The sequence below is a fragment of the Haemorhous mexicanus genome, chromosome 12 (assembly GCF_027477595.1).
Source record: "Haemorhous mexicanus isolate bHaeMex1 chromosome 12, bHaeMex1.pri, whole genome shotgun sequence".
Lineage (NCBI taxonomy): Eukaryota > Metazoa > Chordata > Aves > Passeriformes > Fringillidae > Haemorhous > Haemorhous mexicanus.
This window is the reverse complement of record NC_082352.1, coordinates 16,176,244-16,201,778: the sequence shown is the minus strand read 5'-3', so window position 1 is coordinate 16,201,778 and position 25,535 is coordinate 16,176,244. Positions and strand designations below refer to the sequence as shown.

The window sequence follows — 25,535 nt, the reverse complement described above, 5'->3', positions numbered from 1 at the left end:
GCTACAGGATGGAACAGAGCGGCCCCAGGTCCTTCCAGGTGCTGCTGCAAGGAGGAAGCAGCCAGGGTGGCAAATTTGGTGGTCACGGGGGGACCCTCGGGGTCGTGGTCAGGGCTATGAGGTGGTGCAGGGATACAGGGCAGGAGGGGTCACTCCCACCCTGCCATCCTTCAGTGTGAGCCAGGCTCTGCCCTAATGCCACTCACTGCCTGCTGGAGTCCAGCAGCTGCTGTGCCACGTGAGGGAATGGCAGAGAGGCTGCTGGAGCTGCTGGATCCCTGCTTGGCATCAGCAGTGCCTGTCAGCTCTGTCCTGGGCACAGGAAAGTGCTCTGGGGTTGCTTTTCTGGTGATGATATTTTCAAAATGAGATGAGCCATTTAAGGGCTGCCCAGCTCTGGTGCCGTGGGGTTTGCCTCTGAGTTTTCTTGTGATTTGTGACTCTCAGGTTACCTCAGGTGACTTCTCAGGGCTCTGCTTGTCCTCAGCCCCTGGAGAAGCTTTGCTGGGTGCTGCCCATGTGCTGGTTGGTGCAGCCTCTTGGGGCTCCAGCAAGGGGGGTGCTGCCCTCAGTGGCACCAAACCTGCACAGAGCTGGTGGGTGAGAGCTTTTCTGGGGACAGCAGGGCCCTGAGAGGAGCTGTGGGGTGGGGATGGCCCAAGTGTGAAATGGAGAGGCAGTCACTGTCACAGCAGTGGCCACCAGCCCTTGAGAGGGAATTTTGCAGTGCTGCTGCGAGAAGCTCAGCTGTCAGCACGAGCAGCATGGTCTGTTGTAGCCCACCAGGGACAGTTTCCATCGTGAAGGGTTCATTGGAGATAACACTTTATTAGGTTGTCCTGAAACACTTTGTCTCTCTGTATGAGGCACCACAGTATCTCAGTACAGCCCTCTTGGCCTCCAGCAGGCAGGATTGTGGGACTTGTTCTTCAGGCTGGAAACAAGAGCCCTGCCTGGGCATCTCTGTCTGCTGGGTCTATCCCAAATCTCTGTGAATTTGGGAGAATTTGAGCTCACTCCCAGCCGTGCTGCCTGTGCTGGGATGCTCAGAGGCAGTTTTTCTTTCCCTGCCCAGTGGGAGAGATGAAGGTTCTCTGGCAGTAGCTGGTACCCAAGGAGCATCTACAGGGCATCTACCAAGCATCCCCTTTCTGCCTCCCAGCCTGCTCACTTGAGGCAGAGACATCTGCTGGGGGGCAGCAGCAAGGCGCTGTGTACATGACTAATTGCACCTGTGTGCAGAAGGTAACGAGCTGCTAAAGGACCAGGTGCAAGCTGTGAATCCACTGAACTGCCTGCGTGGGACTGAGTGGTAGATGGTTTTGCTTTGTGAAAGAATTCTGGAGATGGCTCTGTTTGTCAGCAGGAGAGGGGAAAGGGACCACTGTGAGCTGTGGGGAGCTGCCTCAGGTGTCCATTGCAGTGCATCCCAGCTTTTCCTGGTGGCTCCAGCTCCATGTGTCCTGGGTTTCAGCTTTTCTGCTCCTCTGGGCAACCAGTTTCTGTATCCTCACACTCCTCTCTTGCTTCAATCTGATGACAACCTGTTTTCACCTGCCCCTAATCCTCCCTCAGGTACTGCTGCTCTCCCTGTGTGTCTCCACTGCCTGTGAGCTCAGATATGTGATTTGGAGCAGCCCCAATTTACCTGTTTGATATTCCTCTCTCATTTTTGCCTTCCTGAAAGGAATTTTGCTTCCACAATTGCAATAGGGTGTAGTGGGACAGCCTTAGTGGGGAAACAGTCACAGGTGACTTTTGTGGGCTCTTACAGAAATCATGGATCATCCTAAGGAAGGATCTCCTCTTCCCTGGGATGGACACAGCAGAATTTTGCATGGTATCACTGCTGGGTGTCAGTACTTCTGTGTCTCTTTCAAATATGCCTGATATTGGCCATGAAAAGAAATTATTTATTTAATGAGAGGAGATCACTGAATTTATGAGATTACTATTGAGCCCCTCCTCCCCCCAGTGTTTTACCTAAAGCACAGCTTTATTTTTTTCTGCTCTGTTTTTTCTTGTTCATGCTTAAAACAGAACTTCAGCATGGCCTGAGGAACTGCTGCTCATGGGGCTGCTCTGCTGCAGAGGGAAGGGGGACCTCTTCAGTCAGGAGTTACTTTGCAAAACAGATATGTCCTTCCCCTCTTTCCCTTTCAGATAATTGAGGAAGTGAAGCTCCCAGGTTTTTCTGCTGGCCCTTTTACACTTTGTAAAAGTGATTTTGCTCTCTGCTGTAGAGATTGGGGTGCCACGGGATGAGACTCTGCTCTGGGACTGCTAGGTAGTCTTGGATTTTCAGGGCAGCCCCAGGGCTTGTGCATGCCCCCAAGCAGCAAAACCCTTCTCTGTGGATTGTTGTGGACATGAAACAGCTTGGAAGTGACCAGGCCATGGAGAAGAAAAGTACTTGAAAGCTGTAAGCACAAAGATGTTCAGTTCAGAAGGTCCTGGAAGCTGGAGCCCAAAAATGATTTGGTGACCATGTCCCTGCATTCTGGTCCTGCTCCTGTGACACCTCTTGATAGCAGAGGGACCCTGGGGCAGCCAAACCTCCAGGCTCATCCCTGAGAGCCCTCATGGGTAACCTGGCCGTGTTCCCTTGGGACACCACGGGTCTGTGTGCTCGGAGCTGGCCACTGGGATGGAGCACCAGGACAAGGTTTGGCTGCAGATGCTGAGCCAGTGACAGGACTTTGTTCAGGACAGCAAATGTGGGGAGAGGAGAACAAAAACGGGAGGAGAGACTGGAATACAGATGATGGCACACCGACTCTTCCCGTGCCAGCTCAAATGCCCCCTGAATTTAAAGCTTTTGTGGGGTGTTAGGATGGTGCTGGCTCGCTGATGGTGCCTCAGATGTGAAGCCTCTGAGCTGATGCTGAGGCAGCAGGGGCTGAACCCACACCTGGCCCTGTGGAAGGTGCTGGATCCATGCTGGTGTAGCAAGAGGAAGGTGCTGGATCCGTGCCAGTGCAGTGGCAGGAGAGGTGGCTCCCAGTGTTTGCTCTGCCTGGTGCTGGTCATCTCCTCATTCCTGTGCCTGTCCTGACCGTGCCCACCCTGGGGAGCCAGACAGGCTGAGCTCAGGGGCTGGAGTATGGGTGATGTGCTGTGCACCAAGAGGATGTTTTGGTGTCTGCCAGCCCTGGGAAAAAAGGTTTTTCCACTGAGTCACTTGCTGCCTCTACTTTTTATGAGACAGCACTGAGATCTGGGAGAAGGGGAGATGGAAAATCCCAGCCCAGATCTCCCTGCTCCAGCAGGACCAGGTCCATGCCAGCACAGCTGCCCCATGTTTGCTTCTCCGAGGGAGTAGTAGACAGACAGCAGCATAAATAGAACAGGCTTGGCTATTTTAGGGCATTGATTACATGATCAGTGCATTAAAGAAAAATAATTTAGTAAAATCTTCGCTTTAGCTGCAGCTGGTAACATGGGCTTGGGTGGAGCAGAGGAAAGGATGGGCACCTTGGAGCTGGTCCCCATGGATGACCCATGAGGACTTCTACTTCTCTGTGTGTTCCTCCTTGAAGCTGCAGTAGATGGAAGGTTTCCCACCTGTGCCACCGTGCTGGTGTGACACTGCCACCATTCTGGTGTGACAGTGCCACTTATCTGTGCTGCTGTGCACAGGGGGTGATGGCACCAGACAGGCTTGGTCTAGGCAAGGGGGAGCTTGGGAAAGGGACGTGGGTGCTGTTTTGGTGAGGTTCACAAGTGTCTGCAGCCAGGGATGAGGTTTTCCTTCTCCTGGAGAAGTTTCTGAGTTCTTGTGGAGCTGGGATGGTTTTACCACTCTTGGCCTGAGCAGCAGTCTGGGGTGAAGAGCTTCTGTTTACTGGTGGGGGTTAAAACCAGGCTTGTTTCTGGTGACTTAGTGCCAAGCAGAGATCTTGGCAGGCAGGAGAAGACTGCTCCAAGCCTTGGGAGCTGGAGCTGTTTTCTGCTCAGAATTCTTTGCAGCAGGGCTGAGCACTCAGGACAGCTGGTGGTGAGCCCTGAGCTCCTTCTCCCAGCCCTGCTGGGATCACCCTATCCCTGCCCTCCATCCCCATTCCAGCTTGGAAGCTGAGCTGCAAGGGAAAAGGGCAGCAGCCCAGCTCCTGGCAGCACAAGGGCTTGTAAATACTCATACCCAGGCAAAACAAATAGATAATATTAATTGGGGTTTCAATGCCAAATAGAAGCAGATGGTTTATCAAGGTGGAGGAAGGCAGTGTTTGAGGGCTTCAGATAAAGTGGATGAGCTAGGAGCCACTCTTGAAAAAGAAGACAAAAAATATTGAAGCTGCTGCTGAGAAGGGCTCACTCTCCACTAGCAACCATAACCACAAAAGTTTGTTGGTATAAATTAATCTAAAAATGTTCTTTTTCTCCCCTTTCTTCTCCATTGAAGACCACTGGTGATTCATGACAAGTGAAATGTATATCAGAAGTCAAGACTGTCCTGTGGGATGGGGTTTTGCACTAATAATGGTATAAAACCCATTTATCTCTGCCAAATGGCTTTGGTAGCAGACTTCTGATAAGATTTTAAATGGATTTTTAGTCAGGGCCCTGTAAATTGTGCTCCAGGTCATGCAGTGCTTGTCACATGTGCCTTCACTGCTCTGAAACAACTATTGCTGCTTTTTAACTGCTGCCAGAGCCACTGTTCTGTGCTGGCCTCGGGAGCTGGGTGGAAATGGGGCTGATTGAGGGCTGGAGCTGCTCTGCATCACACTCTTCCTCACAGTCTCACCCCTTTCCCTAGGATGATTTGCAGAGCAGAGCTCAAGTTTGCCCTCATAGCTTTGGTCTGTTGCCTGGGGACAGGCAGACAGCAATCAGGCTTGTGCTCAAAGGTGGTGTGGGATGTAGCTCCTCAGCACAAACAAAAGCCCAACATGCTGGAAGAAGAGGCTGGGGATTTCCCTCTCCTTTGAGGATGTAAGATGTTACCTTTCCTTGAAAATCTGTTATTTATGGAGCAAACTCCCAGCAGGTCAGTGCTCTGCTGGGCTTCCACTCAGGACACCTGGGAGATGGAGCCAGGAGAGCCTCATGGTTTAGGTCACCTGTGTAACTCAGAGCAAGAGGCTCTGCCTGGGGCCAGGCTGTGTGTGCCCAGCTCTATTGTAATTCAAAGGCAACTCCTACAAAGGAGAGAGAATGATGAAGAAGACTCTATAGATATCAGAAAACTAATTAATTACTTTATTATACTATGCTATATACATTTTGTTTAAACTGAATCTGTTAAGCACTTGCTCTGCACACAACTGCTCACGCTGCACAAAATTTTGTGGCTGTCACCCGACAGTCCTGACACACACACACACACACTCACACTCACACACACACACACACACACACTCACACACTCTTGGCCCTGATAGGCCAAGGAAACAGAACATCTCCACTTTAGATAAGCAATCTCTATATTGCATTTTATTTAGCACAACACAAGTGCAGCAAGCAATAAGAATTGTTTTTTTCTCTCTCTCTGAAGTTCAGAGAATGCGAATCTCAGAAATCTTGGCCAAGAGTTGTGCCTTGCTTTGCTCTGTGCAGAGCGATGTGGCAGCACCTCAGCAGTGCTGCCGGGAGGTTTGGTGCCCCCAGCACTGAGGTTTGTCCCCGTGCTGTCCCACAGAGTGCCAGGAGCTGCTGCCCCCGGGGCCCATGGCGTACACCGCGCCCCCCTCGCCGGCGGGGCCCGTCGGCTCCCAGTACTGTGTCTGCAAAGTCGAGCTGTCCATCTGCGGCCAGAACCTCCTGGACAGGGATGTCACCTCCAAATCCGACCCCTTCTGCGTCCTCTTCATGGAAGTCAACGGGAAGTGGGTGGAGGTAAGTCCTGCTGCTGTGGGGATTTGTTCCCCCCGTGGTTTGCTGGTGCTGGTGTCCCTCCCTGAGCAGAAGGGGAAGCTTTGCTGGGGCTCCTGGGGCTGTGTGTGGCACCAGTGTGTGAATTGTTCTGTGTCACAGCTGGTCCTTCCCCCGTCGGTGCTTTCTGCTTTGTGCTGGGCATTGGCTTTAACTGCAAGTTCTGTTTTATACCTGGTTGGTCTGGGAGGGAGCAGGGTAGGCAGAGCATGGATATGTGATGGATACAGGCACCCACATCGGGTGCAGCAGAAAATGAGCATTAAGGGATTTACATCACATAAACCACACAAAAATCTTCCCAGTTCCTGGGAAATTAGGTGGTCTCATTCAGACACTTGGCCAAGGAGCTGGTGAATTGCCAGCACCACCTCAGGTGTCCAGCAGCTGATCTCATGTTCAGCAGGGAGAATGAAGGGGAAAACCTCACTTTGCCACAGTCTGCAATTAACTTTATTCAGTCTGGATGAGAATAATGAGCTTTCCAGCTTTGACAGGTAAAATCTCTGACCTAATTGTGCTTTTCAGGAATTTTTTTCTGTCAGTAATGTCTCAGTCCAGCAGTTTTGATCCCAAAGCTTTCTATGGGATACAAATGTTTGGTGCTTTTAGGTTTTTGTTTTTCTTTTCTTCTGCTGTTTTTAGCTTCTTTCTAATTGGCACGGTAGGCACTGGACTGAGCCTTGAGCAGCAGCTTGCTGGTGCTCTGCTGCCGTGGTGTCAGCAGGGCTGGAATGGGCTGGCACAGAGTGTGGTGTGCTTGTGCCTCTGAGCTCTGCCCAGTGGCACCTGGGGACTGTGCTGGCATTGACTCACACGTGTCAGGGGAGCTGTGTGGGTTTGGCTCGTGGCTGGACTGGGTGCCAGGCAGGGTCAGGAGAGGTGGGATTGCTCGTGAGAACCTCTGGATGGGATGTTGGGTGGACTCTTGGCAGCTGATGCCATGTGGTTCACAGCGACCCCCCTGTTCTCTGTGGATTTTGGCCACACAGATGTGCCCCTTGCCCTAAGGGGAGCCTCTCCTGTCTGAAAGTGGTGGCTTTAATAACACAGCTGAAGTGTAGGGGACAGAATAAACTCATTGGAACCCATCCCACCCCACTGCCCCTTGGTCCTCCACACCAGATTAGGGACATGTCCCAAGCCTTGGACCAGGTTGTGGTGGTGGGTCTCCTCCTTTGGCACCAGCCCTGGTGCCAGTTCTGAGCTGGGCAGTGGGGCTGTGGCACCAGCTGATGCCAGCAGGAAGATTTCTGCTCACTGTTCTTTCTAGCTGTAACATTTGTTCCCAAATACAATTATTTTGTCTCACTGAGCTTAATAGGAATTAAAAATCTTTGTGAATCAGCCTTGGAGGAGTGGGGGAGGGAGGGACAATAAACCACAGGCTGGGAAGTGAGGATGGGTGATGTTTAAACGTTCTGCCCAGTGATGTCATCTCACAGAAGCCATGAAAGAGCTGACCTGTGGTGCCAGGAACGGGACAAGTGACACATGACTCAACCCTGCAGCTGCCTTTGTGCCACTGAGTCATCCAGGCAGTCCTGCACCTTCAGCATCAGCTTCCCTTGGCACCTCAGACAGCATCTCCCCATGCTGGAGCATGAAGCACTTCCACATGCTGGGCATGCCTGAAAGTCCCAGCCAGCCTCCCTCTGAGCACTGGAAGACTCCAGCTGCAGTCACTGAGCACAAGGGCTGCTGCAGCAGATGATTTCCTGGTTTTGGGCTCGATTTGCCAAATCATAGAATCATGGAATGGTTCCTGTTGGAAGGGACCTAAAGATCACCTCATTCCTACCTCCCTGCCATGCCCTGGCTTGAAGCCACATCAGCCTGGCCTTGAACACTTCCAGGGATGGGGCAGCCACAGCTTCTCTGGACAACCTGTGCCAGGGCCTCACCACTCTCCTGGGGAACAATTTCTTCCAAACTCCCAGTCTAACCCTGTCCTCTGTCAGTTTGAAGCCATTCCCCCTTGCCCTGTCACTCCATGCCATTGTCTGAAGTCCCTCTCCAGCTCTCCTGCAGCCCTTTCAGGTGTCCTAAGGTCTCCCCTGAGCCTTCAGTCTCCTGAGCAATCCCAAGGCTCTCAGCCTTTTCTCACATGAGAGGCATTCCATCCCTCTGATTGTCTTTGTGGCCCATTGGGGCTCTTATCCAAACAGATTTTTTTAATTAGCCTGGCTGCCTATTAAAAACCCTTGTGCTTTTCTGCTTTTTGGTGGCAAAGGCCCTGTTCTTTCCTGCAGATCTGAAGGGAATGGCAGGAGCTGCTGGCAGCTGAGGGATGGTGTGTGAAGAGTGATGGTCACCAGCAAGGTGGCTTGTGCTCACCAAACCAAAGCTCAAACCTTGTGCAGCTGTCAGCTGGGGATATTGTTGTGCTTCACACTGGCACTAGGCAGGAGATTCAGCTGTTGAATCTGGGTGTTGAAGAAAGCCCCATCACTCCCAAGTTTACCTGAAGCTGGCTGGGATTTTCATACCCTTCCTTCAGCCCCCTCTTCCAGAAGAGAGCTGGAGATGGGACCTCAAGTGATCTCCCTCAGACTGGAATCTGGGTTTCCCTCGGTCCCTGGCTTCCCAGTCATTCAAAGAACGTGGAAGGACCTAAAATCCATCTCTGCTGCCTGTGCAGGCCCATCTCCTAGGCCTGGAGGGGGATGTGTGTGTGTTGTGCTGCTGAAATGAGGCAGAGCTGTGGATGCCCTCTGCTCCTGGTCCAGCTCACCCCTGAGCAGATGCTTGTCTCCTTTGGTAGGGGAGGGTCTGTGTGAAGCTGTGTGGCCCTGGCCAGCCCACAGCCCACTGCTGTTGGTGGGTTTGGTTCCCTGGGGTGCTGCAGGTGGCTATTCTGGGAACCCAGCATTTACTTTAGTGAATTTACTTTAGTTGTTTCTTGGCAATTAAGACAGACTAAGCAAGCAATTGCAGAAAACCCTGAGATTGTTGGGTGTATATATAGCAAACTCACCACATTTCCACTGAGCCCCTCCAAAATCTGCCTTCTGTGCTGAATGAGTTTCTTTGGGACTAAGGTATGTGTTTGCTTGCTTTTTTTTTTTTTTTTTTTTGGTTTTTTTTGGAGGCTTTTTCTGCTCTGCTTATTCCTGGCTCGGCAGCTCTGGCAGACATCCCACGGTCCTGCAGCCTGCTTGGTGCTGCCCAGGGATGCCAGCTGCTTTCCAGAGAGGTCTTGCCCTGGATCTCGGATGCACAGGGGCTCAGCCTTGCCCAGAACTGGGTGTCCTGGCTGCATGACAAGGTGGAATGCCAGCCAGGGTCACAGCACAGCCAGAGGCTTTGTGCTGTTCCACAGGGAGATGGGATGGTCTTTCCAGACACTGGAAAGGTCAACACTGAGGGCAGCAGCTTTTGGTAAAATCACACTGGACAGTGCCTGTGTTTCCTTCTCCTTTAATATCCATGTTACCATACCCTGGGATAACGGGGTGATGGGGCAAAATGCCAGTGCTGCCATAACCCCTTCCACTAGTCCAGGTTGCTCAGAGCCACATCTAGCCTGACCTGGAACACTTCTAGGGATGAGACAACCACAGCTTCTCTGGGCAACCTGTGCCAGTGACTCACCACCCTCACAGGCAAGAATTTCTTCAGAACATCTAATCTACACCTGCCCTTTGTCAGTTTGAAGCCATTCCCCATTGTCCTGTCACTCCAGACCTTTGTCCAAAGTCCCCCTCCAGCTCTCTTGGACCCCTTTACATGCTCGAAGGTGCTCTGAGGTCTCTCCAGAGCTTTTTCTTCTCCAGGCTGAACAGTGATACCAACGTGATACCATCTGCTGCTCTTCTGACAGAGCTCCTTCTTGCTTTGCAGGATTCCCCCCCAGCTGTGGGTGTTTCTTGTTCAGCTCTCAGGCTCTGCTGCCCCTGCCCTTTCTGCCCCTTTCAGCTTCATAAGGATATTTTGCATGGCAGGCTCTAAACTTGCCCTTGTCTCCTGCCTTTCAGCATGTCTGGGGGGGAATGTGGGTTCTGACATGAGAGTTCAGACTCTCCTTGCCCATGGACTTCCAGAAGTAAATACACCAGCTTTTCTCAGCCTCATTTTCCCCAGTTTCTAACAATTTGGCCAAAATCCTGGGGGTTTGTCTTTGTGCAAGCTCATGTCAGGATTCCTGCTGGTGCTGGATCACAATTCCTGCAGTGTGAGTTATGGGGTCTGGGACCAAAGTTCCATTACTGCAAGGCAGCATTCCAGCATCTCTATTGTGACTGTCCTCAGGGTGTTTCTGTGGCTCACACAAGGCTTTCTGACTACCTGTGCCAGGCAGTGTTGTAAAGCCACACTTCCACCAGCTGCCTGCCAAGTTTCCTCTGCCCCTGTCCCTGCTCCTGGCTGTGGGGTGCTGCAGAGAGCTGTGGTGCTTCCCCACGTGCCTTCCAGCCTCCATCCTCCTCTCTGTGCCTGCCCCTCCAGTTCATCAGGGACCTCATTGCTTCCAGCCTGCTTGCCATAGCTCTCGGTGACAATATCTACTGAAGTTTTGTCTCTGGGCCCTTCCAGCCTCTTGTTGCTACTAATGCTTGATAAAATCTATGAAAAAAGGGACTGTGGTGATGGTTTTTTTTATCTTTTTATCTGTGGAAGGCCAACAAAGAAGAAACTTGGTTTGAGTTCAAGAGGGAAACGCTGGAGAGTTGTGTTCTGGCTCATGACACTTCTTGTTTTGCTTGTCCTTTTTGCTGGCTGCACAGACTAGAGGTAACAAGTTTGGCACTACAGCTGTGAGGGTCTGCTGAGGATCAGAGGTGTGTGAGAGCCTCAGCTCCTGGGAGAACAGGGCTTAGAAGCAAATTAAGCAATTCTGGCTTCAGTGATCCTCAAGTCCTTGCTGAGCCTTGGCTGGGTGGGCACTTCCATCCTGGCTGTTGGGAGGGGAGGGGTGTCCATGCACCCCATCCTCAGGGAGGCAGCTCTGCATGATGTGCCACTGTGTGTTTAGATGGATCTCAGCTTGTGCACCTGGGTGTCACAGCCTGTGTTTAGGGACAGCTCTGCTGAGGGCTTGGTGTGCTCCTTCTGGTGGTCACCATGGGCTTTCTGGGTGGCTCTGGTTGAATTCAGTTTCAGTGACAAAGATGCACTTGCCTAAATGCCTCTTTTTCTTTGCAGCTGGACAGGACAGAGACAGCTGTGAACAACCTCAACCCAGCTTTTGCCAAGAAGTTCATCATTGACTACCACTTTGAAGAGGTGCAGAAGCTCAAGTTTGCCCTGTTTGACCAGGACAAGTCGAGCACACAGCTGTATGAGCACGACTTCCTGGGCGAGTTCTCCTGCACCCTGGGCACGGTGGGTCTGGGGTCCCTGCAGCAAGGGGACCCCAAAACACTTCAGACACAGTGGTGTGCTGAGGTTACAGCTCTTCTTACCCCGTGCAAAGTTTTCTGGCTCCTTCCTGGGAAGACAGATGTAATCTGCTTGTCACACTTCAGCTGTTGAGGTTGAGCTGTTCCACATTAGGGAATGTCTGCTTGCTCCAGTCTAAGCTAGTCATGGTGTGGGTTTCTGCTGGTGCTGGCAAAGGGACATCAGCTGGAAGCTTCTGGCTCTGTCTTCACCATGGGTTATAGTAAGGGCCCTGATGACCAGTTTGGGCTTGGGAAACTTCTAGATATTTAAAGTTAAGAAGCATGTAGTCTGCATTTCTTTCTCAGTTAGGGTTTTCTCTTTCTGAAAGTTTTGTCTGTTGCTGTAGTGTAGCAAAACATTCCTCCTGCTTGAGCATGTTGGTGCTGGAATGTGTCTTCTGCTCTTCCTGTGGAAAAGCTTTTGGGACACAATGTAATTCATAAGTTTTTGGAAGGTTTTTTCATTCATGAGCCCAGACCCTGTTAGAAGCTGGCAGCTGCATTATTCAAATGTCTTTGTCCTCTGGCTCAGAAGCTGGGAATGAGGGGGATTTTTTCCATCTTTTTGCAGCATCCAGCAGCTGAGGGCTGCTGTGGTACCTGGCACAAATGCAGAGGCTGGGAGAAACTGCTTCTGTTGTGCTCAGTGCTGGGACTGGGGAGGAAAGAGGTGCTGTAGCAGGTGGGTCAGCATGGGGAGCCAGCCCAAGGTGCTCAGGGAGGCTCATGAGCACAATTGCTTTGCTCACAGAGTGCAGAATGATGCTGGGGGACAGCATCCAGCTTGTAATCAGGATCCACCCATGGAAACATGTCCTGCAATCAAGGTGCTAGCAGGGGTCGTGGTAGAAGTGTGTGAAGTGGGCCTTGAGGGAGTGAGTGGTGATGTTGGTGGGAACAAATTGCAGTAGTTCTGTCTGTGTGAGGACCCACTGATCTCCTCCACTGGTCCCTGGGTTCAGTGGGAGGGGATGTTTCAGCCTCCTGTGCTGTCACTTCTCTGCACCCCCAGGGCTGGAGTGTCACTGGTGACACTCCCACTCTCACAGCCATCCCTGCATATTGGTGCCTTTCTTCTACTCTTGCAAGTGCTTCATCTGAATTAACCAACATGAGCAATGATCAGTTGCTTATGAGTCTGCTTTTGATCACTTGTACAATCATGGCTTTATTGTCTTTGGCTTCTCTAGATTGTCTCCAGCAAGAAAATAACACGGACTCTCCTCCTGGGGAATGGCAAGCCAGCTGGGAAGGGCATGATCACGGTAGGTTTGCTCCTTTGTGTTGCTGCTGGGCCAGTGAAGGTGGATGGGGGCAATGCAGGGCACTTACAGGGGCTCCAGGAGACTGGGGTGTATCTCTTGAATATTTTTCCCTTTACCTCTTGTTTTCCTGGCCACTTCGGTCTGTTTGGAGGACAGTTTATTTGGAACAGGACAGTTTATGTGGGACAGGACAGTTTATTTGGAACAGGGATGATCTTGCTCAGTGTCTGTCCTGTGCTTAGCACTGTGAGTCTTCAACTTCTGCTTCAGTCTCAGAAATAAAAAATGCCTCAGTCTGGAGAAGTACAAAGTAAATCTCTGCTGCTGCTGTTTGTTATCTGGTAGAAGGCGCCTGCTCAGACCTCTCTGGTGCAGTGACAGGTAATAGGGCTCATTCCTTCTGCAGGGATGGGTGATTTTGTTTGTAGGATGAGGATGTGCCATGGCAACAACTCTCATGGCAACAGCCACTGCTTCTGATCCAGACCCCTTCGGGCAGTGGCCTTCCTGCTGCGGATCTCTTCAGCAATGTTCTTTTTTAAAAAGAAGAGACTAAATTTAGGTGTGTTTCTGTTCTACCTCAGCTCCCTTCATTTTTGGATCTCTGCTGTGTTATGGGTTTTGTGAAACGTGCAGCTGGGCTGCAAAGTTGTGGAAGGAAAGGCCAGCAAGGAGTTAAACTTCTGTCAGGTTTAAAAGCACTGGAAAGGTTTAAAAGCCTGGGACCTGCTGCATCTCTGTTGCTGTTTGCTTTAGGGGAAGATATTTTTTCTCTCCTAATTGCTGCAGTTAGTCTTTCAATGCAAGAGGAAAAGCCGCAGTGAGTTCAGAAGTGGGGCCATTCCCAAGGTTCTCACATCCCATCTGATGCTTGAGTGGGAAGAGCTGGAAAAGTTTCCAGTCAAGTTCAAAGGCTACATGCTTTAGAAAAAGGAAGGTCCTGTTCTGTCACTAATGTGCCATTAAACATCCAAGGGGCAGAGACATCTGCTTAATTTTGTAGAAATTATACAAATTCTTGATCTGGTTTGTTTGTCCTGGCCTGGACTGGGTGATGACAACAGAGTTGTGTGTGGTGGGCACCTTTCCCTGCTCTTGGTGCAGTGCTGGAGCACAGGCTATAGACACCACTGGAGGAGCAGCCTTCAGGGACTTTGGAGCCAAAGCCTGACTTCCTTGTCCTCATTCCCTTCAGTTTTTGCCCAACTATCCATTTTCCTAGCTGAGATGCCACACAGGTGAATGCAGCAGTAGAGCCTTGGCTGAATAGATGGGACTGTGTGGGGGTCCCTGAGTTTGAAGAGAGGAGATCCCAAAACAAAACTCTGTGTTTGTAGAAGTCAATTTAAAAATCTTGCAATATCTTTAAATCTTTAAATTCTTGCTGCACCCCTCTGCTGGACATAGTAGTGGGGATGTTGTTACTGTCCATGCTGGCCAAGAGAAGATGCCACCAGCAACCTGTGGCAGGGTGACACAAGGACATTCCTGGCTTGTCTGCACAGCCTGGGTTTTACATAGCTTACAGGAGCCCTAAAGTGCTGGAATTCCAACTGGGCATGCTTTTGTGGGGCTGAGGAAAGGGCAAATTTCATCCTCTTCCCTACAGTTTCTCTTCCTCCTGCTGGTTTTGGTGACTGCTTACACCCACCAGGGACTAGGTGGGAGAGAAAAGTAATTCCATGGCATGGCAATAGGGAACTCCTGCATGGAGCAGAGGGGAAAGCTGGGGTTCATATGCAGTGAATGGGTCCTCTGTGGACCAAAGAGTTGTGTCCACCATGGGAAGGCCAGGAGGTTGTCCAGGAGCTGTGGCTCATCCCCTCCCCCAGCTGCCCAGGGAGATGCAGAAGCTGCATCTCTGCCTCCTCATCTCTGCCAACTCCCCAGCTCTCCTAAGTGCTAATAACCCTCTGATTGCTCCTTCTGGAGAAAATTGCCCCCTGGAGTTCTGCAAGTTTTTCTTAAAGCCTTGGTGTAATGACTCTGCATAATTTCAGTGCAGGACAGCCCCTTGTGAGAGCCAGCAAACAGCCATGCTTGGGACACTGTGCACAAGGACCACAAGGACAATGTCCTGCTGTGGTCCTGGCTGTTCTGGTGCTGGCTCCTGCCCTGGGAGAAGGAGGATGCAGCTGGGAATGCTGGGGAACAGCTCAGCCCACCTCAAGAGATCAGAGAAAGGAGAGGTGGAGAGCAGATGCTTGGGCAGGAAAAAAAAAGACAAGTGATTCAGAAAATGGCTTGTAATAAAACTGAATAAATGTGGGGTTTTGTTATAAACATTCCTTTAAAATACCAAGAGACTGATTAGACCATATTCCAGACAAAACTGTCCCACTGGGGGCTGGCAGCCAAAGCCCTTCTGGAGCACGTGTGAATGAAGTCTCTCCAGCTGAAGGGCTCTGGGCTGTGCTCCTGCCTGCTGCAGCTCCTCAGGAGCACTCCTGGACTCTTCATCCTTGGGGCTGCCTTAGCAGGTGGTCATCTGGAGACATGGCTCAAGTCCTGGGTTCCAGCAGCATTTCCCCTGAGGGAAATGTTCCCCTAAGGATGTTTTTGCCATGCCCAGCCCAGGACATGGAGGATGAGGTGGCACATCTTGCTGGCAAGGGTTTAGATGGCTTCTCCTTCCTCTTGGCTCAGTCCTTAGAGGCTTCTTCTCCTTGGAGGTCCTGAAAGAGCCCTGGTGCAGAAAAGCCATGTGAGACCAAGTCCAGCATAACACTCAAGAGAAGGGTTGTGTTTTTTACCAGAAGCCTAATTTTTTATGCTGAAAATGAATGCAGCCTTCCCTTGTCTTTCAGATAGCTGCCCAGGAGCTCTCAGATAACAGGGTGATTACTCTGAGCATGGCTGGCAGAAAACTGGATAAAAAGGTGAGTGGAGCTTTATCTTGGGGATGCAATGTTAAATTTTTGCCCTTGGGATCTAAAGACATCTCTGTTTTGGGTGTAGCAGTGACAGAAAGCAGTCCCACTGGAGAAAACTTCAGGGTGAAACTGGGCGAGATCCTCTGGCTGCTGGGTACAGCTGTGCCTCAGTTTCCCTATTGTCACTATTCTTCATCACACATCTCCAGGTGGGAGGATTCTGTGTGGCATCTGTGCATCAGCGTGTCTCAGAGACAGCAGATTTACTGCCTCAGAGGCAGCTGTTTGGAATTGCCTCCTGACAGAACTGGAAGTTTTGATGACCCTTGGCTCCATATCTCAGATGTGCTGAGAGCTCCTGGCTTGTCACCTTCAGCCCCTCTGGAAATGGGGCAAAGATCTGCTTCTGTATCAAAGTGTAGGGCTTGTCTTCTCCCAGCAAGTGAGGATCTCCCAGAGGCAGGTAGCACATGAGCTTTGCTTTGGATGTGGTGCACAGGAAACAGTTCTTAAGGCCTCTCTGAACAGCTTCTGACCTTATTTACCAGGCAACCAGAGCTATTCCTCTTGAACCACTCCTGTTGCTAAGCAATCGATGGGAATATTATTTTTTCCTTCTTTCTAGTCTCTCCAGAGCTTGTTTCATTGTCAGGATGGCCCTCAGTTTCTTTGAAAACGGGGTAAAGCAAGCAGCCAGGCAGGAGGGTATTTGCTGGGGCAGAAGATGGGGCTCACCCAGTCCTGCTGTTAAAACTCAGTGGGTATCTGGTTTATCCAAGTTGTTTTCCCCACCTGCTGGAAATGGCTGTTTTCTCACCCTTCTACCTACCCTGCCTTGCAAGGAGCCAAATGCCCCAGTTATGAGGTAACAAACAACAAACAGCTCAATTTCATCTGTAGGTGTCAGCAGAAAGGTTGTGCTCAGTGACCACCTGCTATCACCAAGAACTGACAAGGGTTCCTTGCCAATTCCCATACTGCAGGACAGAGTTGCAGTGCTCAAAGTCCTGCTCGTGAGCAAAGGATGCTCAGGTCACTTCATGCAAATTAAAATGGCCCTTGAACAAAGATATTGGATGGAAAACAGTATTTTTGTGTCACTTTGGTTATGGTTGAAATGCAGCTGTGGGAGCTGGATGAAACTTGTTTAAGCTTAGGAAAGACAGTGAAAAATTGAATAAACAAAAGAAAACGAAGGCTAAGACTGCAGCCTGGGGAGTTGCAGCATCCTGTACCACACAGCATGGAGCTGGGAGCACTGCTACAGGCTCAGACATTATAGGGAGGGACTGAACCTCACAGGACTTTGTGGTGGGGTCATGGGATCATCTTCAGTGCACACACCAAGCTGAAGCTGTGGTCATCACTTACTGGCAGGTGTAACACCAACCCAGGCTGGAGCAGTGCTCAGCCCCAGGCAGCTCCTTCTGCCGTGGCTGCCCTGAGGCTGGGATCTCTTTGAGGCTGCAGGCAGGTCCTCCTCCCCATCACATTCCATTCTCTCCACCTGCATCTCACTACCTTGATTTAAATGTTGAAACTGCAAAGCAGGAGCATGTCAGCAGCAGATTCAGCCTGGGGCTCTCATACCTTAAGATCAGCTCTTGGGAGAGTTGTTGAAAGATAAAGTATCTTGCAGAAGAGGAGGTGTTTCCACCCGGGACCGGCCGTGTGAAGCCCAGAGCTGTCTGTGCCACCACAGCAGTGGGGACAGCAGGAGGGCAGTGATGCTTCAGCATGGCTGGGGGACAACGAGTGCTGCAAGCCAGGACTGCTGCTGGAAGCTGTGATTTAGGGAGCTGTATGTGCTGGAAGTGCCTGCTCCACCCTCCTTCTCCATGGTGTGTTAAAACCAGTTTGGATCATTTCAGTTCTTGGATCGATTTGCAGATCGATCTGCTCTGCTGAGCTCCTTTGGTTGCTCAGTTTCCACCTCCTGCCAGGTTTGCAGGAGTGAGATGTGTGTGGGTTTGATGTTTTAAAATAGCAGCCCACAATCTTGTGGCTTGGAGGCATCTCCCACCCTGCTTTGAACAGAACAAGGCTGACCGGACTCGCAAGCCAGGCTGATCCAGTGGGATGGCAGCAAATCCTTCAAAGCTCCCGGTGCCTCCACCAGCCCACACTGGGCTGCTGCTGATGCTGCTGCCTTGGGTTGGAGGTTAAGCCAGCACAGGCAGGGTCAGGTACCCACCACTGGTTCATTAATCCATCTGTGAAGCCTGCAAGTGCCAAGCCCAGGTGGTGGGTGAGCAAGAGCAGAGCTGTGCTACAGCCACAAAGCTGCAGAAGGAATGGCTTGTGTTTCTGTCCTACAAATGTGTGAAAAAGGGTAGGGAAGAAAATAGCCTCATCTCACCAGAGAGCCTTTTTGGTCTGGTTCTCTGCAGAAGAATTTTGACTGAAGCTCGTTGTAGTTTCCCCAAGCCAAAACACTTTGTAGTGATTTACTTTTCTGGCTGGCTTCAGAAACAGGATTTAGATGGAAATGTTGATGGATTTTCTGCTGGGACATCACTAGAGCCTATGTGCATCCCAGCTGCCATCTCCTGGGCTTGCTGTGCACTGGAGGTCCTGCAGTGTCCACGTTTCCTCCTTCCCCATGCACAGCCCCTCACATCCCCACTGCATCACTCAGAAGCACAAACCCACAAAAAGTTCCTCCAGCTCTTTGAAGGATTGAGACACCCACCCTCCTCTAGGAGGAAAACCCAACTGAAATAACTTGAATCCTCTATAGATTGTCTGGAATATTTGGGATCTGGTTTCTTGTTAGCAACTCCTTGTTTTTTTCTGAATGGGAATGAAGCTCTGCCTAGAAAGCTGGAGTTTCCCTGTGGCTGCCACCGGCGCCTTCCGCCTCCCGGGCTGCGGGTGCCGAGGCAGCCCGAGCCGATCCAGCAGGGGTGTGTGTGTGCACGCTCCTCATCGAGCAGAGCCCTTTGTCGGGGATGATCTGAGGAGAGGCTGGCAGCAGAGGCAGCACACACTGACTCAGGGCTGCGTATCTCAGGGTGTTACATGATCCCTGTCAACACCAGGGCAGCTCGCTCCTTAAAGACTTCCTCTGCTTATGCTTTGCTGCTGTGTGTAGGAGGGTGGATTTGCTTCCTTTCTCCCCCAAGACATACACTTCAAAATTCTGTTTTTCCTCTGAGGCTTTGGATGTTTTTCCAAGCCCAAAGGCAGCTGCCTCCCAGCAGCTGGGCTTGTTTTCCGTGGCATCTGTGTCCAGAGAGCTTGTTGGGTACAGGCACACGCTGGGGTGCCAACACACCCACCTCACAAAATGTGCTGGGGAAATCGAGGGGATTCACACAACTGGGACAGGGAGGTGGGCAGGACACTGCCTGTGGGTGCTGCCTGTTTGCCAGTGTGCCTGACCTGGCCCCGTGAGGACAGGAGAGTGTCTGCAGGGCTGGCAGTGACACAGGAACATCCCTCTTGGACCTCTGCTGCTTGCAGAGCACCGTGTAACCCATCCTGTTCTTCTCCCTCCAGGACCTTTTTGGGAAGTCAGACCCCTTCTTGGAGTTTCATAAACCAGGTGATGATGGGAAGTGGATGCTGGTTCACAGAACAGAGGTGAGCAAAACTCCAACCTGAGCTGCTGAGACACCTCCATCCTCACCTCAGCTCTCCTTGCCCTTCATGGCATTGTCTCATCCATTGCCTGTAGAGCAGGGTGGGATCCAGGGATTTCAAAACCTTACAGCTTGCTTCCTGGTGTCCAGTTGAGGCTGCTGGACTCCAGCAGATGAAGGTTCACTGGGGCCAGCAAAGTCTTGAAATCTTTTCTGTGCCCTGCTGTATCTAGCATGCAGAGAGGGAGATGGTCTTGAAGCCCGTGATAATCTCCGGTCTCACCCTGGGCTTAGACTGAGCTCTGGGCCACTCTCCCTCTACTTTTAGGAGCATCAGGATGAGCTGTGACCTGGGGAGATGGTGGAGAGAGGTGGTGTGAGGTGGGGAAAGGTTAAAATGGGCTTTTACCACACCTCTACCCAAGCTGGGTGTTGAGGCACCTCAGTTTCAGTGCACGAGCACCCAGCCTTGTGTCTCTCATGAGCCTGAGCCACAGCCAGGGAGGCAGAGAGCTGTACCAGGGTCTTGGTGGGTCTGAGCAGGGCCAGCTGACCCCTCCTCTCCCTCATTTATACCTGCTGTGGTAATTTGATCTGAGCTGGTCAATTCTCAAGCTGCTAAAGCCAGTGGTGTTAGGAATACCAGGCACAGCATAGGCAGGGAGAAAAGGGCTGGATTTTCCTTTAACAATGGACTAATAAGTACTTTTCAACTGCTTTCTTTCTTCTCCTCAGAGCTTGTTTCAAGGCTCTTTTTAGTTTGCACATAGTTCCTGGCAGCTGGCAGAGAGAGGAGGGGGAATCACTGGTGGGGGGACTCGCAGCAGCTTCCCTGGCAGAGCAAGAGAGCTCCATCTCACCCCATCTCACTCCCTTCTTTCTCCATCCCTTTTCTTGTCCCCTCAAAGCCTGGTTAAGGAGTTGTACCATCACAGGAAACTGCTGTAACGAGACACAGGGGGAGCTCAGGTGGAAGGAGAAAGTGGTGTTTATTTACAAAGTCTCTCCATATGTTTGGTTTCACCACTTCTGTGCAAAGTCCATGAGGGTTTCCTTCACTCACACACCCACATGCACGTGAGCACCAGGATGTGGGTAATGCCTTGTGTCCTGTGGTACCAGTACAGGCCATCCTTGCAATCTCAGCTCTGCTGTTTATTTTTTGGTGCTTTCCTACACACCTTTCCATACATATTTAGCTCACATCTACCTTAGCATTTATCCTTTATTTCTGTGGGAGCAGGCTGGGACCTTACTTGTTTTTTCCCTCATGATTCAGTGTGTGTAGCTGGGCTTTGACTCACCAAGATGTGTTTCTCAGATGTGGGGGTTTGGAGTGGCCCCCAGCCCTTCCTTCTGAAGAAGAGGCATGGGAAGGTGACTGTGCACCAGCCATGGCTGGGATCTCTAAAAGCATGTCAGCTCTGTGGGGAGCAGATGTCTGTACTGGTGTTCCCTCTGAGATGCTGCCCATTGTTCTGTCTCACTGGATCAAGGTCTAGACAAGTTTTCTTTCAAGTAATGGATGCTCCAACAGCCTCCACCTTACCAGCCCTGCATGCATCCAGCTGCCCTGAGAGGGGTACCACGTTAGGTCACCCATCCCTGGAAGTGTCCAAGGCCAGGGTGGATGGGTTTTGAAGCAACCTGGTCTAGTGGAAGGTGTCCCTGCCCACAGTGGGGGATTGGAACTGGATGATCTTTAAAGCCCCTTCCCACCCAAACCATTCTGTGATGCTGTGACCATCTTTGTGCTTTGAGGCTGGATACAAGAAATAAAGTTCTGCATTCTTGCAGCTTCCAGTGCAGGAATAGAACCAGCTTTCAGTCTGATGCTGGCATTTCTCCTGCCCCAACAGACAGGGCAGGATGGGTGCACTGCTGCAGCTTGTTGTCCAAGCACAGATGTGAAGGCTCAGCTGGAACTCTGGATCCTCCCCCAGCCACCCTGGTGACTTGGCAGCCTGTGGGCAGCATCTTGGGATGTCTGGGCTCCCCCTGCTCTCCCAGGCTCCTGGAGGAGGTGTTTACAAATTCACCTGAACTGTTCCTGCAGTGTCAGGGTTTCCCCCACTCTCAGGAAGAGCCTGGCTGTCAAACAAGATGCCAGTTGCAGGTGCTGTGCAGCTGTTGGCCCACAGCAGCAGCCATGGATCTCCTCCTCACTGCTCTGTGCAGTGACTGTCCCAGCTGCAAAGATCCAAGGTCCTTCACACCAGAACCCCCCGTGTTTGCCTTGCACAGAGAAGGGTTAATTTGCTGCCTGTGCCTGACTCTCTGAACATCCCTGTGAATCTCTCTTTGTGAGCATCACACCTTTGTGAAAAGGGATCTTTGCCTGCCCTGCAGGCACCTCTGATGTACACAGCATGTGCCTGGAGCCCGCTCCAGTTTGCTTAGGTTTCTACTAAGCAATTGCATTCTCTCAGGAAATGTCAAAAAGCATCAATTAATATTTCTCCAGCCCAGGCAGCAGATGTTACACAGATGAGATGAGAGAGCTTAATGTGCCCTGGGCTGTTTTGGCTTTCCAGGGCTGGTTGCAGCATCTTGCTGCTCCATCTTCTCAGTGGTCAGAGCCCAGATGGATTCAGGCTGTGTTTGGGTGCTGGGGGGCTGTAAGCAAGGAGCAGGGGGCAAGCAGTGGGATGCAGAGGGCAGAAATAGCAGCTGCTGGCCTGGAGGTTGTGCAGGGAGTGGCTGTGCCCATGCCCAGGCATTGCTGTGCCCCTGCTGCCCAGTGTGCCACAGCTGTTCTCTCAGGCAGATTTCCTTAGTTGCTCCCATGGGTGGATAAATCACCCAGCACAATGAAAACAAACCTGGCTTAACTCACACCTGCTGCAGCCTGAGAAGGGGAAGCTGCAGTGTCTCAATTATGGAGGCAGGGGAGGGCTGAGACAGCTTGCCTGGCCTGGCCTGGCCCATCAGGAGCTGCTTCAGGGTCACTCTTGGAGATGTGTCCCTGCTTTGTCCTGATGTGTACCTGTGGGTGTGCCCATGGTAACAGCATCCTGTGCTCCCCCCTGCAGGTGATCAAATACACACTGGACCCTGTCTGGAAGCCATTCACTGTGCCTTTGGTGTCACTGTGTGATGGAGAGATGGAGAAGATGATAAAGGTAGTGGGGAGCCCTCTGTGGGGATCAGCCTCTGGGATTGACTCTTAAACATCTGAACCCCCATGGCTGGCTTATTAACAAACCCCAAAGCAACAAAAAATTCCTTGTTTGGGGTCTCCAGCAGGAGAGGCTGGGGACTTCAGCAGCTCTGGCAGGAGGCAGTTGCTGTTTCTGAGGCTGGTTTTGCTCCTTCCACCCCAGGTGGTGTGTTATGACTACGACAGTGATGGGGGACACGACTTCATCGGGGAGTTCCAGACCTCGGTGGCCAGGTTGTGTGAAGCCCAAGATGCCTCTCCTGTAAGTGCTGACATGCTTTTGGGGAAGAATGAGGAAGGGGCTGCTCGGGGTTGACGGTAGACTTTGGTACTTGCTCCCTCAGTCTGTGCTCAGAAGAAGCCAAGTCCAAATTCCTTTCTCCTTCCACCCGCACCACGAGTGACCCAGGCTGCGGCTGCAGCTAAAACATCTGAGCTGGGGAGAGCTGAGGAGGATTTGCTGAAAATCAGGCTCTGCTGGGTGTCTGAAGCAGCACCCATGATTTGGAGGTGCCCTGTGGTTTGGGGGGCAGAAGGGGAGGTGTGGCTTCTGCTGGGGTTGCATCTGCAGCAGGGGCAGCCTGGTCCCCAGGAGTGCAACTCAACACCAGTTTTGTGCCAAAGGTGTCCCTGTTTTGCCCTGAAGTGCTGGCCAGGATCCTTGGCAGATGCCTCCTGGTTGAAGGGGTGTTGTGAAGACCCCGTGGATAGCAGAGCTTTGCACTGCTGTGTTCACCAGGATTGCAGGCCAGGAGATCTTGGCCAAGGCATGGAGAGGTATGAAACACCATGTGTGGTGCATTGAGTCTCCTGCCTGGGGAAACTGAGGCACAAAGGCTCGAAAGTGCCCTGTCTAGGGCTGCACAAGGTGGCAGTGCCAAAGGAAGCATTGAGCCCTTTTTTCCTCTGGATTTGCAACCTATAGCCTGGCAATAAAATCTTCCTCTTCAGCACTAGGGGGAGGCTGCCCTCAGGACGTGCTGCTGGTGGCATCTGCAGCCACGTGGCCCAGCCCAGCCCAGCTCTCACACCAGGGTCTGTCTTGTGTGTTGCAGCTCGAGCTGGAGTGCATTAACCCCAAAAAGCAAAAGAAGAAAAAGAATTACAAGAACTCTGGGATCATCGTTGTCAAGTCCTGCAAAGTGAGTAGGTTACTGAAATGTTTCCTTCAGCCCTGACTGAGCTTCTCCAGCTCCCCCCACCCCTTTTCCTCTGCCTCTCTTGTGTTTCCAAGGGCTTGCATCGCCTGAATAATGATGACAGTGATGACAATTGCTGAAACACTGCTTTTTTTCTTTTTTCTTTCAGATAACCAGAGATTTCTCCTTCCTGGACTACATCCTGGGAGGCTGCCAGCTGATGTTCACTGTAAGGACTTTTGCTTCTCTTTGCCCGGTGGAAGTAACACCTATGTGATGGGCAGAACTGGGGAGTGAGGTTCAGTGTGAGATTTGGCACCAGCTTGGGGTGACTTCTGACAGTGAGGTGCTGCCCATTTTGCTGTTAAACCATGTGGGTTTGGAGATTCTGGGGATGCTGAGGTACATCCAGTAGCATGGAGGGAGCTGGCTGGATTTTGGCTGAAGGCCAGACTTTCAAAAAGGCCTCCTGACCCTTCACAAAAAGTCATCAACTTCTCTCTCTGTTTCAAGCTTTAACCACCTGCATTTTTTTAATGGCAGCTCTCCTTATTCTGAACCCAGATGGGAGGGTTTGGGATGTTATAGAGATGGTTTTCTGCATTTTTACTGACATTTCCACCTTCTTTCAAGCTGGACCACAGCTTGTCAGGAGTAAATGAGCAAGAACATTGCAATCCTGAGTGAAACCACCACAATGCAGAAGTGGGTTTCTCAATTTCTGCAAACTTTCCTGGTGCAGTATCTAGAGAGCTGCAGGCACTCGCAGTTAGATCAGTTTGTATTTTGTTGTTTTTTCTGAAAACATGATGGGGGAAGAGTAGGAGGAGGAGGAAGAGTTGCCATAGGAACAGCAATGATTGGGAGAGCTTTTTGTGTGCTGTTCTGCCTCTGTGTGCTTTGGTCTGGGTGCTGGAGAGTGAATAGAAGAGAAAATCAGTGAATTTGTTGGTACTACAGAGCTCTGGTGTGAATTAGATTTGAATGCAGAAATTTTCCCCCCATCTAAAGATCTGCTGGTTATTGGAGGGCTCCTCCTCCTCCTCCCGAGGCATCTTTGGTCCAAAGGGTGTGTTTCCAAAGGAAACCCTGCAGAAACACCTGAGCTGGCAGGAGGATGCTGCACACACCCCCTGCAATTTGGAAATGCCACTGGTGCCCTCCCCACTGAGGGAGGGAAGGGCTGAAACCAGAGAAGAGGGGTTTGGGCTCAGCTGTGTCCCTCTCAGACCCATTGCCTGAGTGCTGCTCTCGATGACACTTGCACGAGCAGGGCCCCTGCCTGTCTGACTCCACTGGGCCCCCACCCCGTGCCTCAGTTTCCCTCTTGCTCTCTGGCCATGGTGGCTTGGGCAGAGCTGGGTGCAGGGGCGTTCCAGAGGTGAACCACAGGTTTGGTGAGGCCATACAGTTGTTTTACAGAGAAGTTAAGTCTTCATGGAACCACAGGTTGGTTTGTGTTGGAAGGGACCTTCAAAGATCATCTCGTTCCACCCCCCTGCCATGGACCAGCTTATCCAGGGCTTTGTCCAACCTGGTCTTAAGCACTTCCAGGGATGGGGCAGCCACAGCTTCTCTGCACCACTTGTGCCTCACCACCCTCATCGTGCAGCATTTCTCCCTTATCTCCCATCCAAACCCCCACTCTGGCAGTTTAAAACATGTTCCCTTGTCCTGCCATGCCATTTTTCCAGCCACCCTGGCACAAGGTGGTGGCACGTCCTGGGCTGTGATGTCCTCTTGCCCCAGCCAGGCCAAGGTTCCTTCTCAGGCAAACTGCCATTCATTCTCTCCCATACGGATACAGAGCAAAATCTCTCTCAAAATCCCTGAGCTCAATTTAGGCAGTGGAGTTATTTTGGGTTTTGCCTCTTTGCAAAGCAAACAAGAGGAGTGCAGTCACGCTGCCTGTTTGCCTGGTCCCAGCTCTTCCTTCCCAGTCACATCAAATCGGATGGCTCAGCATCTCTCCTCTCCTGGCCAGATTTATCTGGGTCTGAGATAGGCATTTCTACAAATGCCTTTAAATAGAAAGCCTAATTTAGTGCCTTCCTGACAGAGTCCCCTGAGAGCTCAGCATATATTGGTCCCTGGGGAAGCCTGGTGAAGAGCAGGTCTTCCTGCCTGCAGGGAAAGGTCTGCTCAGGGTTGTGATGCTGTGGTCAAAGACCTTGGGATCCAGATAGCCAGCTGGCCCTGGCTGCCTTGGTGGCCCTGGGGCTACTCAGTTCCTGTGCCCCTGGGAGATGCTGGAAGTGG

The 25,535-nt window shown here is 51.5% G+C and overlaps 1 protein-coding gene across 3 annotated transcripts in view; it reads left to right on the top strand.

Moving 5' to 3' along the window:
• Positions 1–25,535, top strand: part of CPNE2 (copine 2) — a 42,444-nt gene that overhangs the window by 5,715 nt on the left and 11,194 nt on the right. For 2 of the 3 annotated variants that reach the window (XM_059857341.1, XM_059857338.1), the window contains exons 2-10: positions 5,642–5,838; positions 11,017–11,196; positions 12,446–12,520; positions 15,328–15,399; positions 18,895–18,978; positions 22,010–22,099; positions 22,301–22,399; positions 23,193–23,279; positions 23,446–23,505. In XM_059857341.1, the coding sequence (XP_059713324.1) occupies positions 5,671–5,838; positions 11,017–11,196; positions 12,446–12,520; positions 15,328–15,399; positions 18,895–18,978; positions 22,010–22,099; positions 22,301–22,399; positions 23,193–23,279; positions 23,446–23,505 (915 nt within the window). In that variant the 5' untranslated portion in view covers positions 5,642–5,670. Of the gene's footprint in view, positions 1–5,641; positions 5,839–11,016; positions 11,197–12,445; positions 12,525–15,327; positions 15,400–18,894; positions 18,979–22,009; positions 22,100–22,300; positions 22,400–23,192; positions 23,280–23,445; positions 23,506–25,535 lie in introns of all 3 variants that reach the window. The other variant, XM_059857340.1, reaches the window with a different exon arrangement.